Source organism: Rhinopithecus roxellana, chromosome 15 (assembly GCF_007565055.1).
Source record: "Rhinopithecus roxellana isolate Shanxi Qingling chromosome 15, ASM756505v1, whole genome shotgun sequence".
Lineage (NCBI taxonomy): Eukaryota > Metazoa > Chordata > Mammalia > Primates > Cercopithecidae > Rhinopithecus > Rhinopithecus roxellana.
The window spans coordinates 100,530,793-100,548,536 of NC_044563.1; the positions used below are offsets into that span (position 1 = coordinate 100,530,793).

At 36.5% G+C, this 17,744-nt stretch overlaps 1 protein-coding gene across 1 annotated transcript in view; it reads right to left on the bottom strand.

The window, feature by feature from the left end:
• Window positions 1-3,771: 3,771 nt before the first annotated feature.
• TRPC6 (transient receptor potential cation channel subfamily C member 6) overlaps window positions 3,772-17,744 on the bottom strand; it is a 146,065-nt gene continuing 132,092 nt past the window's right edge. Inside the window, exons 12-14 of the mRNA XM_010358883.2 lie at window positions 7,226-7,309; window positions 5,876-5,951; window positions 3,772-5,329 (exon numbers count right to left, since the gene is read on the bottom strand). Of these exons, the coding sequence (XP_010357185.1) occupies window positions 5,178-5,329; window positions 5,876-5,951; window positions 7,226-7,309 (312 nt within the window). The 3' untranslated portion in view covers window positions 3,772-5,177. The remainder of the gene's footprint in view (window positions 5,330-5,875; window positions 5,952-7,225; window positions 7,310-17,744) is intronic.

Here is a 17,744-nt window from a genome sequence, read left to right on the forward strand (position 1 = left end):
ATGAAAGCCTTGTGACTTCCAGGGTGGACATTAGAAAAAGAAGAAAGGTTAAAAATTCCTTTGATTCTATACAAACCAGTTGTTATGATCTGAATAGTTGTGTCCTCCCCGAGTTTATATGTGGAAATCCTAACCCCCAATGTGATGGCATTTGAAGATGGGGCCTTTGGGAGGTGATTATGTAATGGGGCCACAGCTCTCGTGAATAGGATTAGTGGCCTTATGAAAGAGGCCCTAGAGGACTCACTTGCCCCTTCCTTCATGTGAGACACGGCAAGTGGACACTATAAAAAACCAGAAAGTGAGCCCTTACCAGACACTGAATCTGCCAGTAACTTGATCTTGGATTTCTCAGCCTGCAGAAGAGTGAGAAATAAATTTCTGCTGTTTATAAGCTATCCAATATGGTATTTTATTTTAGCAGCCCAAATAGACTAGAATATCAATCTTCTGTTTTTTCTTCAGTGTTCCAGGTAACATTATACTTACGAAGTATTACAGTCATTATGAATATATGATCTTCTTAGTAGATAAAATTACCTTTGCCATTGAATAAAGTGCCTTTTGATACGTAATTTTCATGAGATTTTGAAAAATATGAGCCACTATATCTGTGATCCACTTATATTGGATAAATTGATTATCCATCAAATGGCACTAATATTAAAAATGAAATGATCATACAGTTGGTCAGTGTCTCTAGCTATTTACTCAGCTACACAAAAATCTCTAATTTAAAATGAAGTATTTTTGATAGGTCTTATCATTAAATCCATCCCAGGAAAGTGTTTTTGAAAAGCACTTCTGGTAACTTTGATAGCTGTAGCTATGAACACAGAGTAAGGAATTTGCTTTAACTACCAGGTCTTTTAGAGAGTCTCTGCTGTGTCTCTCACCTCAGCTAGCCACATATAGAAGTAAAGACTTAGACTAGCAGTCCGTGTTTTGTACAATAACAGATAACAGCTGAAGTTTCAGTTTCTATCCATTTTAGGGTTCTGGGCTGCACTACTGCACAACCTTGGTTTAACTTGGAAACATGTGCTGTCTACATCAAAGGGCAGAGACTCTAAAGTGTAGGAATTCATATTCAGCACCATTCATCAGATCTGCCAGGATGACTGTTATGACGCTCACAAACCCTGCTTGGCACACAGTGATGAAAGAGGGTTTCAGAGCCAAGAAGGAGGTAATATTTATGTGTTCAAATCAGAACTGATGCGGGGCATGCTTAGAACGTACCACCTGGAGAAACATCCTCTGTGTCTGGGGCTCTTCCTTGGTCTGAAGCTGGTAATCAATCCTGACAGTGATTTCAGTAGGGGACTGGCTGGCAGGCAAATACTGACATATAGTCTCTCCATTTTAATTGAAAGTTCAGTTTGTTTTCACCATTCACATGGCAATAAAATTCTTTCATACTGAAACAGTGCTGGAAGGGTGGGAAAGACTGTCCAAATAAAGTGAAAACATTTGCTCCTGAGTCAATCCATTCTCCTCACTGACTCATAGCCATTGCATTTACTATTGCTCTCCGAAGAACTCCCTAAGTGTCCCACACTCATGACCAGCTCTTGGTTTTGTGCATACGGTCCCTGCCAAGAAATATACATCTCCATCTTTTATTCTTTTTTTATAACTATGACAGGGTTCAGAACATGCTACTAGAAGATATGGCACCCTAGCATATTGAATATTTTGAGCTAAAGGAATTCAAGAAACAGCAGAAGCAGGAAGGTTATTCTCACCTTCCCCCCTCACCCTTCTCTCCTGGAGCAGGTTTCCCTTTCTTCCACTGAAGCAGGTCATGAGACCCTCATTCCAGAAATGTCCTTCCTGTACATGGAAGACAGGAACCTCCTTATCTCTGAAGACACGGTGTCACAGATAAGACACACACACACACACACAGGCTTCACATCTCTCAAAGCCCCAGGTCTTACTGGCTTATTGACTGTAAATAGATTTCTGTACCCTATATTTAATCACATACTTAATCACATCAGTGGTTTTTCAAAGATATTCAACTTTACTCAGACCCCTAAAGGGAATGTTAGAGATAGATCATAAATGATTAAAAGAATAAAAGACTCTTGTTACAGAACCAAATAGTAAGAGAAGAATTTGAACAGGCCTTGCTAAGTTCCCACCACTTCAGTACCATTACATAATACCCCCTTGTCCAATTCTACTCTTCGTCAAACTTAACATAAAAATACATAAGTTTAAGGATTTCTTTGAGTCCTCATTTCTGAAGGCTCATGTGTCACATAAAACACGGTAAGTAAATTTGTACGCTTTTCTTTGGTTAACCTGTCTTTGGTTATAGAGGCCTCAGCCATGAACATAGGATGAGTGAGAAAGAGATATTTCTCCTCCCCTATATCTACAATCCTTTTGAAACCAAATCCTCTCGTAACCCACAGCCTTCTTTGCCTGATGCTCATTTTTCCCTAGACTGGACATATAACAGAAGCTAGGGTGTTCAGGTACCACGTATTCTTCCTCACCTAGAAACTTAAATATAAGCTACACAATGAGACGACCACTCTTCCATAGGGCTCATCAAGACCTACAATGAATGCGAGGCAGGCATAGTGTTCATTTCTGGCTTTGACACTCCATGTGTAAGTTACCTGGCCTCTAACTCCCTCAGTTGTCTCCTTTCCAAAATGAGAATAGTGATAGCATTTACCTCATATAGTCATTGTAAGCATTAAGTTAGATTACATTTGATAATTCATAGAAAATATTTAACATTTCTCATACTTGTATTAAGGCCCATTACCCCATTTGCTTGCAAGTACCTTGAGTTCATTTTCTTCTCCTTTCAATCCCTGGTAGTTTTAAGCAGACAGCAGTTTCTGTTAATTTCTTTGATATGCCTCATAAAATCATACTGAGTTCGTGCTATTTCTCAGTTTCAGAGTAATAAGAGCAGCAGAGAGGAAACCCAGGCATTGATGGACAAAAACGAGGACTTTGCTCTATTCGTTGGTGGTGAATCTGTGGTGAGACGGTGAAGAGTGGGCAGGGCTCAGCCCTTGGAAAGCAGCTGTGTGGTCACAGAGAAAAGCAGCACTGCTTCATCCTCCTTATGGGTGCATGAGCCTCCAGAAAGCATCCACTCGGAGGGGAGAAATAGGACAGAGAGAGCAACTGGGATAAAAACGTTTCAACTTATCGTCTTAATTTCCAAGATGAAGACGACTGCGACGTGAAGGTAGGATTTAAAACCAGTGGTCTTGAGACTTTTCCCACGCTTATGACCACCTTTTGGCAATGTGCCTGTAATTAAGCTCTTGTCAGAATTTTAAAAGATTTCTTAAAATACGTTTAATTTCCTTTTACATCTTCCAACTTAGAAGAAATGCCAATTATTCTAAGTTGGAAGATGAAATTCGAAGAGATGTCAATTCAGTTGCACTTTGATGAAAATCTGACTTTAGGACATTAATTTGAACCATAGGAGCCACCAGGAGGGTAGTGCCTTTTGCTGAGGAACCCACAGTCGTGCCTGCTGAGTTTCCCAAAACTTATATCTTGCCAAGTCAATCCAACTTAAAAGACATTGAGGAATCTGAATATCTTTTCTTTAGTCTTCTGGAGTCAAGCCCATGTGCTGTCATTGAGCATCCTTGGGATGAAGGTCCATCTCTCGCATGGCACAACACACACTTTTTGTGGATGTTAGACTATTTTAATTTGCTGATAGTGCATTTAGTATGAGGTTGACTTTTTACAACTGCTGATTCAAATATTGTCACAAAATATTTGAAAATCGATCTTTATGTATCACCAAGTAACTTTTCCATAAGTAACATCCACAAATACAAAATCACTGGATATAAATTTTCAGCTGTATTTTCTGATCTGGTTACATAAATATTCTTTGATTTAAATTAAGCCAAAATCGGAGCTAAAACAGATTTTCTGCGAACATTTCATCTTTAAGATGAAATTAAAGATCTGCATTTGAAATCTCCTGTTATTGAATTGGAAGTAGCATTTCCAGTTAATGTCCATCATCCTCTGAATGCCAGTGGTCTTTGAGTAAACATATGAACCTTCATCTCTTTTAGTTGTTTAAGATACCACTTCACATGATCAGTAAGTAACAACAACCACCTCTTGGTAAATGCACATGAATGCAAATTCCTGTTTTATATATTTGGGTAGTATAGAACATATTGAAAATAACAGATAAGTATTTACAAATTCCCACCTTATTTTTCCCCTTTACATTCAATGGCTAAGTGTGGGAATTCATCTGTAAATGCCCCTAGAAATGACACAAAATTGTGCTATAATGGAACCAAATAACCACAATGTTTGGGGTTTTGATTTTTCTCCAATAAAAGGTACTTATTTAGACAGTAATTTTTTCATCACAATAAAAATTTATAACATAAAGAGCTTTCGTGTGCCCACATGAGCCAAAAAATAAATAGGGCAATTACTTTATGTATGTGTGTACACATTTATATGTATACACACATATGTATGTATGTGTGTGTGTACACACACACACACACACAAAACAGGATCATGTTTCCAGGGTTCAGTGGAGGAAAAACTTTTTTCATTGTTAAGTGTAAAGTTTTCAAATAGATGAATCAGGAAATTTTACATAGCTATAAGCCCATTTTGTATGAACAGTATCAGTCATGTGCTTTGAGGGATAAGTAGGGTAAATGGTGGTTAAACAGCATTCTAAAGAAAGGACTAAAGCATTCTAAAGGCCCATGGATGACTCTTTCCAAAATTTCAGAGCTGGGAGTCCCCAGCAGGGGATCCACAGAACAGGGAAAAAGGAACCTGAAATAACCTTCAGAGGAATAACGTAGGTCAGCCCCTGTCTGCTGGGACCCATTTTCAGGCAGACATTACATGGCAATGACATCATCACAACAGTTATATCCAAGAAAGCAGTTTATAAAACAAGCACCAAACAACTGGACATAATTTTCATCATAATCTACAGCCTTTACCCTGAACAAAGGAGTTTAATCACCAAAAAATTTAGATACTAGGGCTCCAGAAGATAGGATGGCCCAAGTATTGTTTAACTTCTTCTTGTTTAAAAGGTGGGCACATTGGCACTTAAGAAAATAAATCAGAAAATAATATGGCTTCAAGTGGACAAATAAATATGAATTTCTAAGGAAGTCTTTGCATTATCTATTGGTTTCCTCTTGATTTGGTTCCATGGATAATTTCTCTCCAAGTTCTCTAATAAGTTCTGCTAGGTCTTCTGTATTCTGAGATTTTTCTTCAAGGAGTTCATAGCGGAGACTTGAGATGTCCTGCTTAATTTCCTTCAGTTCACCTTTGAAAGCAAGAGTGATAAGAAGTCAACTATAAATACTCACTGCAGTGACTCACTAGTGACTGTGGAACGGGAGGAAATCAGCTCTAGTTTCACACACAATTTTATTTTGAATTCTTTGAAAGGAAATAACTTCCTAATGAAGCAAGTTTTTGTTTTCTAAGCTCAGTGTTTTGGTGAATGAAGAGATTATAGCAGAATGATAACAAAAAGTCCTCAAGTAAGTTAAAACGAAACGGTGGTGAATCATTCAGGGGTTGAGGCAGCAGCCCCTTCCTTGCCTTTGCCACCCACTTCCTCCTCCCTCCAAGTCCACCATAAGAAAGAGAGCTTTTTATCTAGCAAGTGGTACCTGTCCCAGCCTGTGGAGAAATAACCTATTCCCCACTCTTTAACAGCATGGTGGCTGGTGAGATCCTGTTCTACTTTGCCCCTTGCTTGAAGTTCACTCTCCCATGCCCATCTCTGCAGCTCTCCTGCCACTCTGCATTAGGCTCCCGTCCTGACTCACACTCAGGGGCTGATTTGCTTCTGCGTTCAACTCACCTTCGTTCACTTCGTCACTCTCCTTATCTATCTGGGCCTGTAGTACATATCTCTTAATGAGCCTTTTCATTATTTTCTGGAAAACAGAGAAAGGAGAAATCTATGTCAGTTTCAGGTTCACGACAAATCTCTCATTTGCAACAAGTTTCAGAGTCCTCCTCCCTGTAGTGAGCCCTTTGGAAGTGATGGCTGTCAAAGACTAAGATGATTCAGCCAGGATACATGAGATCGCCACATTTTGCTTTCCTTTTTAAAACAGTCTTCACATCACTTGGGCTAATGACTCAAAAGTGAGTTCTTACAAAAGAATGTTTAGAGCAATTATGTAATCCTGTATAGCCATTGTCTGTATTTGATTTGAAAAGTATTAGAGCAAGACAGTCTTTCAGTAGGGTAGGTAAAAGATATACACTACTGCTCATGGAAATGGGGGATTAAGCTAATGTCTACTCATATGAGCCCAACGTCTGACCCACCAAAAAATGGAACCAGTTTTTATTTTAAACTTTCTATTAATTTGGGAATGGCTAGTTTCAGTGTAATACATTTTTCAAGTACCTGGGCTTCTATCATGCAAACATTGCTTTTACTATATATTTTTCATAAAAAGAAGGCATCTTAGTGGGTGCTTAGAAAGTCCTGGTGGATATAGAACTAAACAAAATTTTACACCTAAGCCAAGGTTAAATGATAGATAGTAAAACTCTACCTTCAAGAATCTATTCTAAAGATATGGTTTAATACATTAACAAGTATGTTCATAGAACTAGTTAGATAACAGACAAAAATGAAACTTTAAATGTCCATCAATAAGGAATTACTTTTAGTAAATTATATATTTGTATAAAGGAATATGATAATTCACTGAAATTAATAGGAATATATATTTTGTGGAGAGAAAATCACAAGCTAAAAATGATTACTCATTATATAAGTACAATTAACTCATTTATGTAGTATTATATATGCGTTTTATAATAATATTAAAATATATGTAAAATTATGCATATATAGACATATAATCAGCTGGCTGAATTTTCACCAAAACAAGCAGTCTTTGTTTCTCACTGGTGGAATCCGAAATGAATTTTACTCTCTTATGTTTTTTGTAAAGTTTGCCTTTTTCAGTGAACATGGAGACTCTCAGATCTGTGATTCCAAGACTATTTTTTTAACTTATATATCTCTATCACTTACAAAATGCCTGGTGCTGGTAATTAATAAATATTTGTTGAATTAATGCATTATTTGATATTGAGAAAAATATCCTAATACTTTAAAGCATCACATAGTTCAAGAATCTAAATATTGCAAATAATGAGTCTTGTTCCTTTAAAAATCCATGCTTACCTGATACTGTCTTGGAGGATTATTGAAACTACTGAAACGGAAATCTTCTGAGCTCCTTACACTTGGTTGCTTATTGTACCCAACCTGTAATTTGAAAAGATTTAGAAATGGATTCCTAAATTTTCTTTCAAATAATATAATGAAATTAGTTATCTAATGAACTAAGAGTCTCATACACACAAGTTATCTGTATGTATAGTGCCATTTATTGTACTTAATATTCTGTCTTCCAAGACAAATCAGTGACATTTTAGGTGTGTTAGGTTAATGGCTATTAGAGGTTGTCTGAGGAGTCTCTTAGACTTTGTGGCTGCCAATCACGCTGTCATGAGAATCGCGCTTTAACCTTCTCGCAGAGACATCCATGGTAGTCAAGGAGCCAAACAAATTGAGGAAATAATGGTGGTAATCTCAGAAGTCCATTGATGAGGGATCAACAGTGCCACCTGATTACCTAAGACATCCACACCTGCAGCAGGGTCTGATGTGGATCCTGCAGAAACACCACGGTAAGATTGTGGTGGAATAGAATTCAGTTGCGAAAAAAGCTCTAATTAATGTTTGAATTTTAGATACTGAATGCTATCCCATTTGGGCAGCACTTTTCAAATTAAAATACATTTACTCAAATAGGCAAATAACAAAAAATTAAAGCAATCTGCAATAAAGGTGGTAGCATACCATATTAACATGCTAAGAGGATGATTTAAAACCTCTTTAATGCATTCTCTAAAGGAAAAAAACTGGTTTTACAAAGAAATAGGTAGAAGAACTGAAGCAAAACAAGCAGCTCTAAATTTGCATGTTTATGATACACAACTGTTTCCTAGGGGAAGAGACACCTCGAGATTGTCTTCAAAGATACACAGTAATTCATATTTCCTAGTGACATCTATGTTGCTGTAAGTAAAGCTCAATGAGACTGAATTAAAATCCTTGCATTAACTTCAGTGCTTTGCTTTGATACCTTAAATAGCCACATACTGAATTAAAACAGCTAATCAGACATTCATCTATTGAACAAGTATATATCGAGGGTCCTCAAAATGTAAGCTGCTGTGCTAGGCTCTGTGTATAAACGAACATAAGCAATTATGGTGTAGCTGAGTTATGGTAATAGCTCAATTATGAAAAATATGACAAGATTGATAAGATTAATAATAAACAATATATAAATTTGAAAACAATTTAGATAGCATCATTTTTCATGTATCTATTTCCTTTTTCCTTCACTCTAAAAATGTCTGTGTCCAAATATTTTTACTTATACTGAATTTTAAAATCACTCTGATAAATTATATAATTCATCAAATTAACCAAAGAGAGGCAGTTCAGGTTCTCAGAAAGAGCACTTGACGGGAACCTGAAGGATAAATACCATCCAGCTTTGCCACAAGCTAGCCATGGAACAGTAGGCAAGATGCTTCAATGTTCTATAACCTTGTCTGACAATGAAGGAAGTGGTCTAGCTAGCTTCTATCATTCAAGCCCCACCAATTTATAAATTTTTGAAATGCATAAAAACTTCCACATAACATTTTAAATAATATAATGGGAACCCTGGTTTGAAACTATGATTTATGCCTTAAGAATATCATAAAAGGTGAGGACCAGTGTGAAGCTCCCACTAAGCCCATTATGATAAAGTGTGCAGGTGAGGACAGGCTCATAACTATCATGTCTCTGATTTATTTACCATCTATTCATCAACTCACCATTGACATTTTTGGCTAGATAATTCTTCAGTGTGGGTGGTCTCCTGTGCATTATGGAATGCTTAGCAGCATCCCTGGCCTCTCATCTACGGATTAGATGCCAATCACAGCTCCCACCACACCCCATTGTGACAACCAAAAATATCTGCAGGTATTATCAAATGCACTAGATTAGGGGTGGAGGGCACAATCACCTGTGGCACAGTTAAATGGTATGAAACTAAATATCTATAAATTCACATGGAGCATTTTTATGTGACTAGTTTTTTTTCTAAGTATGAAATACCAAGTTTTGGATGCATATATAACATTTTATTTTCAGAAAAAAATTCTAGTCAGTTTCTAATATATCATAGAAATTCAGTAAATGTTTCTTAAAAAAACGGAACGATACAGAGAAGAGTAAACCTATCCAATGGTGCAAGGAAGTATTATTACCACTTGGTGGCAGAAAATCCTAATATACAATTATTTAATGTCTGGAAATCCAAGTCTACAACACTTTTATACATAAAAGAAAATTCAATTTGAAAATTGAATAGTATTTAAAGCTTAAGGATTTGGGTATTTATAGATGGTGCCAACATGTATACTGCCACAAGTGGGAAGCTTGTTGACTATAAGCAAGAAGGACTGGATGCACGTTTTGTTCCTAATATGGAAATAAATACTCTCTCCAATTCTGAATGAACTATTGCCTGCCCCCTTTGTTAATACCTTCTACCACATTTTATGCATTCTTTATTCATTTTCTTTTTCATTTCCTAATAATTAGTTTAACATTTCTCATCTTGTAGTTTCATTGTAGGATTAGAGTGACCGACACTAATATATTTGTTTCTAATTCATTAAAAAGAACAAGTAATCTTAAGTCTTTAAAGTTTCTTATATTGCTGGATATAGGAACAGTTCATGGAGTCACCTATTTCCCACAAGCATTAAATGTCCTGCAGCCAGGAACAGAGCAATGAACTGAAAAGATATAGACAATATATTCAGTCAGCAGTGAATGCAGATATGAAATGAAGCTGTGTTATACAGGGCTCATAAACATACTGCTCTGAATCAAGTGGATGTTGGTTCGAATTCAGGCTCTGTCACTTGTTTGAAATGGGACTGTAGGCAAATCATTTCACCTTTATATCCTTAGGATCCTCAGATACAGAACAGGGAAAATAATATTACCCACCTCCCAGAGCTATTGCAAGAATTAAAGAGATGAGGTATAGAGAATATATAGCTTGAAATACACTGGACATTCTATAACTGTCAAAAGCTATTATTTCACAGAAAGATAAATATCTACTATGTGACTTTAGGTCTATTTCATGGTTAACTTTAATCTACACATACCCCTTTACTTATGATGGGGTTATGACCTGATAAATCCATTGTAAGTAAGGTGAAAATGCACTTAATACACCTAACTACTGAACATCATAACTTAGCCTAGCTGACCTTAACCATACTCAGAGCACTTTCCTTAGCTTATAGCTGGACAAAAGCATCTAGCACAAAACCTATTTTATATTAAAGTTATTACACAAAATTTGAATCAACAGTCAAACCTTGAAGTACAGTTTCTACTGAACGCATATTGCTTTCACACCATCATAAAGTTGAAAAATCATTAAGTTGAACTATGGTAAGTCTGGGACTGTCTGTAGTCAATTCATCCTAGAGATAGTTTGCCAAGTATGACTTTTTACTGATGTGCCCAAGTCTATGACTAAGTCCTTCAGGGAATGAACAGTGATTCCCACATTCAGATGAGCATTAAAATCTCCTAAGCTCTACCCTACATGGTTGAACACCTACCCTAAGATGACAACTGGAATGAGAGCTGTTCAGAAGTTGGAACAGGGCAGTTATTCAAGAAGTTATCTGGCATTTTCAGGTTTACACATGTAATAGACTATGGAAGAGATCAATTTTTAATTTATGCATCCTTTCAGACTGTATATCTGAAAAGCTAATGCTAGCAACCATTAAACCACACTCGGTGACCTTTAGAGTTAAAGGATATGATTGAAGATAATGACTAGGTCTGCTTATTATATGAAAAGCTAATGCTAGCAACCACCAAAGTCAGTGACCTTTAGAGTTAAAGGATACAGTCAGAGATAATGAATAGGTCTGCTTACCTTGTTTCAAAATGTATTTTTATATATGGTTCATCCTACTGATATCTATGGTGCACCTGGAGCAGATGTGAATGCAGTGTTTGTGCAGCTAACTAAATACTTTAAAATTCAAGAGGTCAGAGAGAGAAGACCTGAGGGAATCAGAAATTCACTTACCATCTTAGATATAGATGTTATGAAAATAAGATTAAGCATAAGCCATATGAGTTGGGTAGGAAAGAATGAACCACGAGAGTTTTTCTTAGTATGTATACACTAGGGCCAAACCATCTCATTAGCAATGGGCAAAAATTATTTGAAATATAAATGATTGCCTTACAACTTTTTCTCAGGAATACAGTTTAATGTATGTAGTAAAACCAAGCCATGTGAAATGTATCTCAGGTTTTGTTCACCACAGGCTCATATGGCAAGGGATAAGAGATACTTTTGTTGATTTAAGCCTCCAAGAATCAAATGCCAAGACTGAATTGGAAGTATGAGATGTACCCAGGATTATATGTATGGTATATTATATATTATACCATTGTGGTATAATATGTGGGAGCGGGAGAAGGCAGAGAAAGCCTCTCCACTGTGAGGCTTTGCTCACCTGTGAAAGAGGGAGAGGTAAGAAGATTGTCTGGGAAAGTCAGTCAGCCCAACAGGGAGCGGCACATCTCCATGGCTACCACAATACACAATTACACAAAAGGCTCTCTAGAATTTTTTTTTTTTTTTTTTTTTTTTGAGACGGAGTCTCGCTCTGTCTCCCGCGCTGGAGTGCAGTGGCCGGATCTCAGCTCACTGCAAGCTCCGCCTCCCGGGTTTACGCCATTCTCCTGCCTCAGCCTCCCGAGTAGCTGGGACTACAGGAGCCCGCCACCTCGCCCGGCTAGTTTTTTGTCTTTTTTAGTAGAGACGGGGTTTCACCGTGTTAGCCAGGATGGTCTCGATCTCCTGACCTCGTGATCCGCCCGTCTCGGCCTCCCAAAGTGCTGGGATTACAGGCTTGAGCCACCGCGCCCGGCCTAGATTCTTAAATGGACAGTGGAATCAACATTTTATTCCAAACTTCACAACTGAGGTCGGACATCAAAGGTTTAGTATTTCGTCTACAATTTGTTTTAAGCTATGATTAAAATATGTGTTATTGAAAACTGTAACTCTCGTTTACAATATATAATATACATTTTGCTGATGATTAAAATAAATTTTAATTTTCCACATTTTTAGAGAAGCTACAGGGAAAATAAAATTATTTCATTTGATAGATACCATAGTTTCTATCATAAAAAAAAAGGCATTTTGATTCTATTTGAATTTTTCTCTTATCTGTCCAGTGACTTATTATACATCCTTCATGCTTTCAGGATGAGTATTTTCTTACTGGAAAAATGTAAGACCCAATTACACTGACCTATCTTTGCAAAAAATTTATTGAGTTTTTTACAACCAAATAACAAAAAGAGCCATTTCTTTATAATACGAGTATATTACATTTGCATAGTGTCTGTGATTTTCAAAGTACCAATTAAATATTTCCAATATGCTTGTGTGATGGGTTGTACAACTTGATTATTTCTATTTTATAGATAAGGAAACTAAGGTTCAGAGAAGTTAAATGAATTGCTGAAGGGGCAGAGATGTACACTTATTATAAGATCTCAATCTTCTGAGTACTTGGTTCAGTACTATTATTATATCAATTTCCAAAGTGCAGTTTTGATAAGGAAGGAAAAGTAGTGAATATAAAATAGTGATCAAACAAGCTGAATTTTATACATTCATATTAATCCATAATATATGTTATATGCAGTCAATTGCATATTATATAAAGTCAGTACATGTACCCCTTGGCATCCACAGGGGATTGGTTCCAAGACCCTTCTGAGCACACCAAAATCCACTGACACCCAGACCCCTTATAAAAAATGGTATACTATTTGCATATAACTTACTCATAGCCACTGGTATACCTTAAATCATCTCTTACTTACAATACTTACAATGCCCAATATAATGTTATGTAACTGTAATATAAATATTGTTATACTATACTTTTTTAAAATTTGTATTATTCTTATATTATTTTTGATGTTTTTATTTAATATTTTTGACCCATAGTTGGTTGAATCTGCGAATGCAGAACATATGGATATGGAGAGTGGGCTGTGTGCATGTGTGATATTTAATTGAAATGCCCTTTGCAAAATTATAAAACAATTTTGTCATATCACACATTTTGTAGATCATAAATGGGAGGTAGGTGGAAAAGAGCCATAACCATCTCCTTGGAATATTCAATTAAGAATTAGTTGTCTGCATTGTGAAAGTACTTAATGTGCCTGAACCATATGCTTAAAAATGGTTAAAATGGTAAATTTTATGCTATATATATTTTATAACAATGAAAATAAATATAAAAAAGAAGTCAGTTGCCTGTATATTCCAACCCCAAGGGTTGCTATGAATATTTAGGTTTTAAGAGGGATACTGTTATTCTTGAGATTAATAATCCATAACTTCTTATCAGTAAGAAAACATAATGGGCCACATTGTCAATTATAACACAACTCTCATAAGAAAGACTAAATAATATGACTAGCTGAAATGGCACCCCTTTCTTTTTCCTTTAAGCATTTCAATATTTAAAATACATACAGTGAAGTTAAACTTGTAAGATAGACTTGATTATATAATGCTTGGTACACATGTTACAAATGATTGAGACCAAACAATATGTCACCAGGAATAATTGAATTCTTTTCTGAATATATCCACTAACTAGGGAAGGCTTCGAGAAATTAAATCATTTCACCTTACTCCAGTTTTCTTATGTGATATGTGCAGATAATTTAATTCACACAAACAAAATAATTTACTAAAATGTCCTAGCAAATTATAAAATTGTTTGGGCCAGGCACGGTGACTGATGCCTGTAATCCCAGCACTTTGGGTGATAGAGACCCTGTCTCAAAAAATAAAATGAAATAAAAATAAAATGTTTTGAGTTGAACACTTTTTGGAGATAAGCTATTTCATATTCTTTCAGTAACTTTTTCCCCTTCATCTTTCTGTCCATACACCTTTCCCTCTGTACATTCATGCATTCTTTTTTTTCCAGACACTTGCAGGTACCAAAACTAAAGAAGTATTAAGGATCAGAGTTAAACTAAGACATGGGCTCTATCTGCAAGAACCCACACCTTCACCAGTTAGTTTGCCTCCGATTGGTTAACACACCATGACCAATATGATTTCACCAAGGAAGAGGAATGGGAGGTAGAAACAGGCATGTGAGTAGCAAAATATACTTCCTACTATGTTTCTTGCTAGGTATGTTATTTCATTAATTTAATGACCTTTCGAGACTGTAGTAATGACAAGTGAGGAAACTCAGGCCTGTGAAGGCCATAAAGTGTATCCACATCCATTGCTGGAAAGTGGTGGGAAACCAACATGACCCTGTGTATGTGTACTATGTAAGTGTGTGTTGCTGCCAAACATACCTGACAAATGCTAATTTTGTTGCCATTTTGCAAATAATGTCTATTGACATTCAAATGCATTCTGATATTACAATTCTTCATTATTGTTTTTGTTTGTTTTTTATACTTGAAGTTCTGGGGTACATGTGCAGAACGTGCAGGTTTGTTAAATAGGTATACACGTGCCATGGTGGTTTGCTGCACCCATCAACCCAAATCTACATTAGGTATTTATCCTAATGCTATCCCTCCTCTAGTTCCCTACCCCCTGACAGACCCCAGTGTGTGATGTTCCCTTCCCTATGTCCATGTGTTCTCATTGTTCAACTCCCACTTATGAGTGAGAACATGCAGTGTTTGGTTTTCTGTTCTTGTGTTAGTTTGCTGATCCAGCTTAATCCATATGCCTGCAAAGGACATGAACTAATCCTTTTTTATGGCTGCACAGTATTCCATGGTGTAAATGTGCCACATTTTCTTTAGCCAGTCTATCACTGATGGACATTTGGGTTGGTTCCAAGTCTTTGCTATTGTGAATACGGCCGCAATAAACATACGTGTGCATGAGTCTTTATAGTAGAATGATTTATAATCCTTTGGGTATACATACAGTAATGGGATTGCTGTGTCAAATGTTATGTCTGGTTTGAGATCCTTGAGGAATTGCCACACTGTCTTCCACAATGGTTGAACTACTTTACATTCCCACCAAGAGTGTGAAGCGCATTCCTGTTTCTCCACATCCTCTCCAGCATCTGTTGTTTCCTGACTTTTTAATGATCACCATTCTAATTGGCATGAGATGGTATCTCACTGTGGTTTTGATTTGCCTTTCTCTAATGACCAGTGATGATGAGCATTTTTCATGTTTGTTGGCTGCATAAATGTTTTCTTTTGAGACATTCACCCACTTTGATGGGGTTGTTTTTTTCTTGTAAATTTGTTTAAGTTCTTTGTAGATTCTGGATATCAGCCCTTTGTCAGATGGATAGATTGCTAAAATTTTCTCCCATTCTGTAGGTTGCCTGTTCACTCTGATGGTAGTTTCTTTTGCTGTGCAGAAGATCTTTAGTTTAATTAGGTCCCATTTGTCTATTTTGGCTTTTGTTGCCATTGCTTTTGAAGTCTTTGCCCATGCATATTTTCCTGAATGGTATTGCCTAGGTTTCTTCTAGGATTTTTATGGTTTTAGGTCTTACATTTCAGTCTTTAATCCATCTTGAGTTAATTTTTGTATAAGGTGTAAAGAAGGGGTCCAGTTTCAGTTTTCTGCATATGGCTAGCCAGTTTTCCCAACACCATTTATTAAATAGGCAATCCTTTCCCCATTGCTTGTTTTTGTCAGGTTTATCAAAGATCAGATGGTTGTAGATGTGTGGTGTTATTTCTGAGGCCTCTGTTCTGTTCCATTGGACTATATCTCTGTTTTGGTTACTGTAGCCCTGTAGTATAGTTTGAAGACAGGTAGTGTGATGCCTCCAGCTTTGTTCTTTTTACTTAGGATTATCTTGGCTATGTGGACTCTTTTGGTTCCATCTGACGTTTAAAGTAGTTTTTTCCAATTTTGTCAAGAAAGTCAGTGGTAGCTTGATGGGGATAGCATTGAATTTGTAAAGTACTCTGGGCAGTATGGCCATTTTCATGATATTGATTCTTCCTATCCATGAGCATGGAATGATTTTCCATGTGTTTATGTCCTGTCTTATTTCGTTGATCAGTGGTTTGTAGTTGTCCTTGAAGAGGTCTTTCACATCCCTTGTAAGTTGGATTCCTAGGTATTTTATTCTCTTTGCAGCAATTGTGAATGGGAGTTCACTCGTGATTTTGCTCTCTGTCTGTTATGGGTGTATAGGAATGCTTGTGATTTTTGCACATTGATTTTGTATCCCGAGACTTTGCTGAAGTTGCTTATCTGCTTAAGGAGATTTTGGGCTGAGATGATGGGGTTTTCTAAATACACAATCATATAATCTGCAAACAGAGATAATTTGACTTCCTCTTTTCCTAATTGAATACCCTTTATTTCTTTCTCCTGCCTGATTGCCCTGGCCAGAACTTCCAATACTGTGTTAAATAGGAATGGTGAGAGGGGGCATCCTTGTCTTGTGCTGATTTTCAAAGGGAATGCTTCCAGTTTTTGCCCATTCAGTATGATATTGGCTGTGGGTTTGTCATAAATAGCTCTTATTATTTTGAGATACATCTCATCGATACCTAGTTAATTGAGAGTTTTTAGCATGAAGCACTATTGAATTTGAATTTTGTCAAAGGCCTTTTCTGCATCTATTGAGATAATCGTGGATTTTTTCATTGGTTCTGTTTATGTGATGGATTACATTTATTGATTTGGGTATGTTGAACCAGCCTTGCATCCCAGGGATGAAGCCCACTTGATCATGATAGATAAGCTTTCTGATGTGCTGCTGGATTCGGTTTGCCAGTATTTTAATAAGGATTTTCACATCAATGTTAATCAGGGATATTGGCCTGAAATTTTCTTTTTCTGTTGTGTCTCTGCCAGGTTTTAGTAACAGGATGATGCTGACCTCATAAAATGAGTTAGGGAGCATTCCTTTTTCTATTGTTTGGAATAGTTTCAGAAGGAATGGTACCAGCTCCTCTTTGTACCTCTTGTAGAATTTGGCTATGAATCTATCTGGTCCTAGATTTTTTTTGGTTGGTAGGTTATTAATTACTGTCTCAATTCCAGAACTTGTTATTGGTCCATTCAGGGATTCCACTTCTTCCTGGTTTAGTCTTGGGAGGGTGTATGTGTCCAGAACTTATCCATTTCTTCTAGATTTTCTGGTTTATTTGCGTAGGGGTGTTTATAGTATTCTCTGATGGTAGTTTGTATTTCTGTGAGATCAATGGTGATATCCCCTATATCATTTTTTTATTACATTTATTTGATTCTTCTCTCTTTTCTTCTGTATTAGTCTGGCTAGCAGTCTATCTATTTTGTTGATAGTTTCAAAAAACCAGCTCCTGGATTCATTGATTTTTTTTTTTGAAGGGTTTTTAATGTCTCTATCTCCTTCAGTTCTGCTCTGATCTTAGTTATTTCTTGTCTTCTGCTAGCTTTTGAATTTGTTTGCTCTTGCTTCTCTAGTTCTAATTTTTAATGTAGGGTGTTGATTTTAGATCATTCCTGCATTCTCTTGTGGACATTTAGTGCTATAAATTTCCC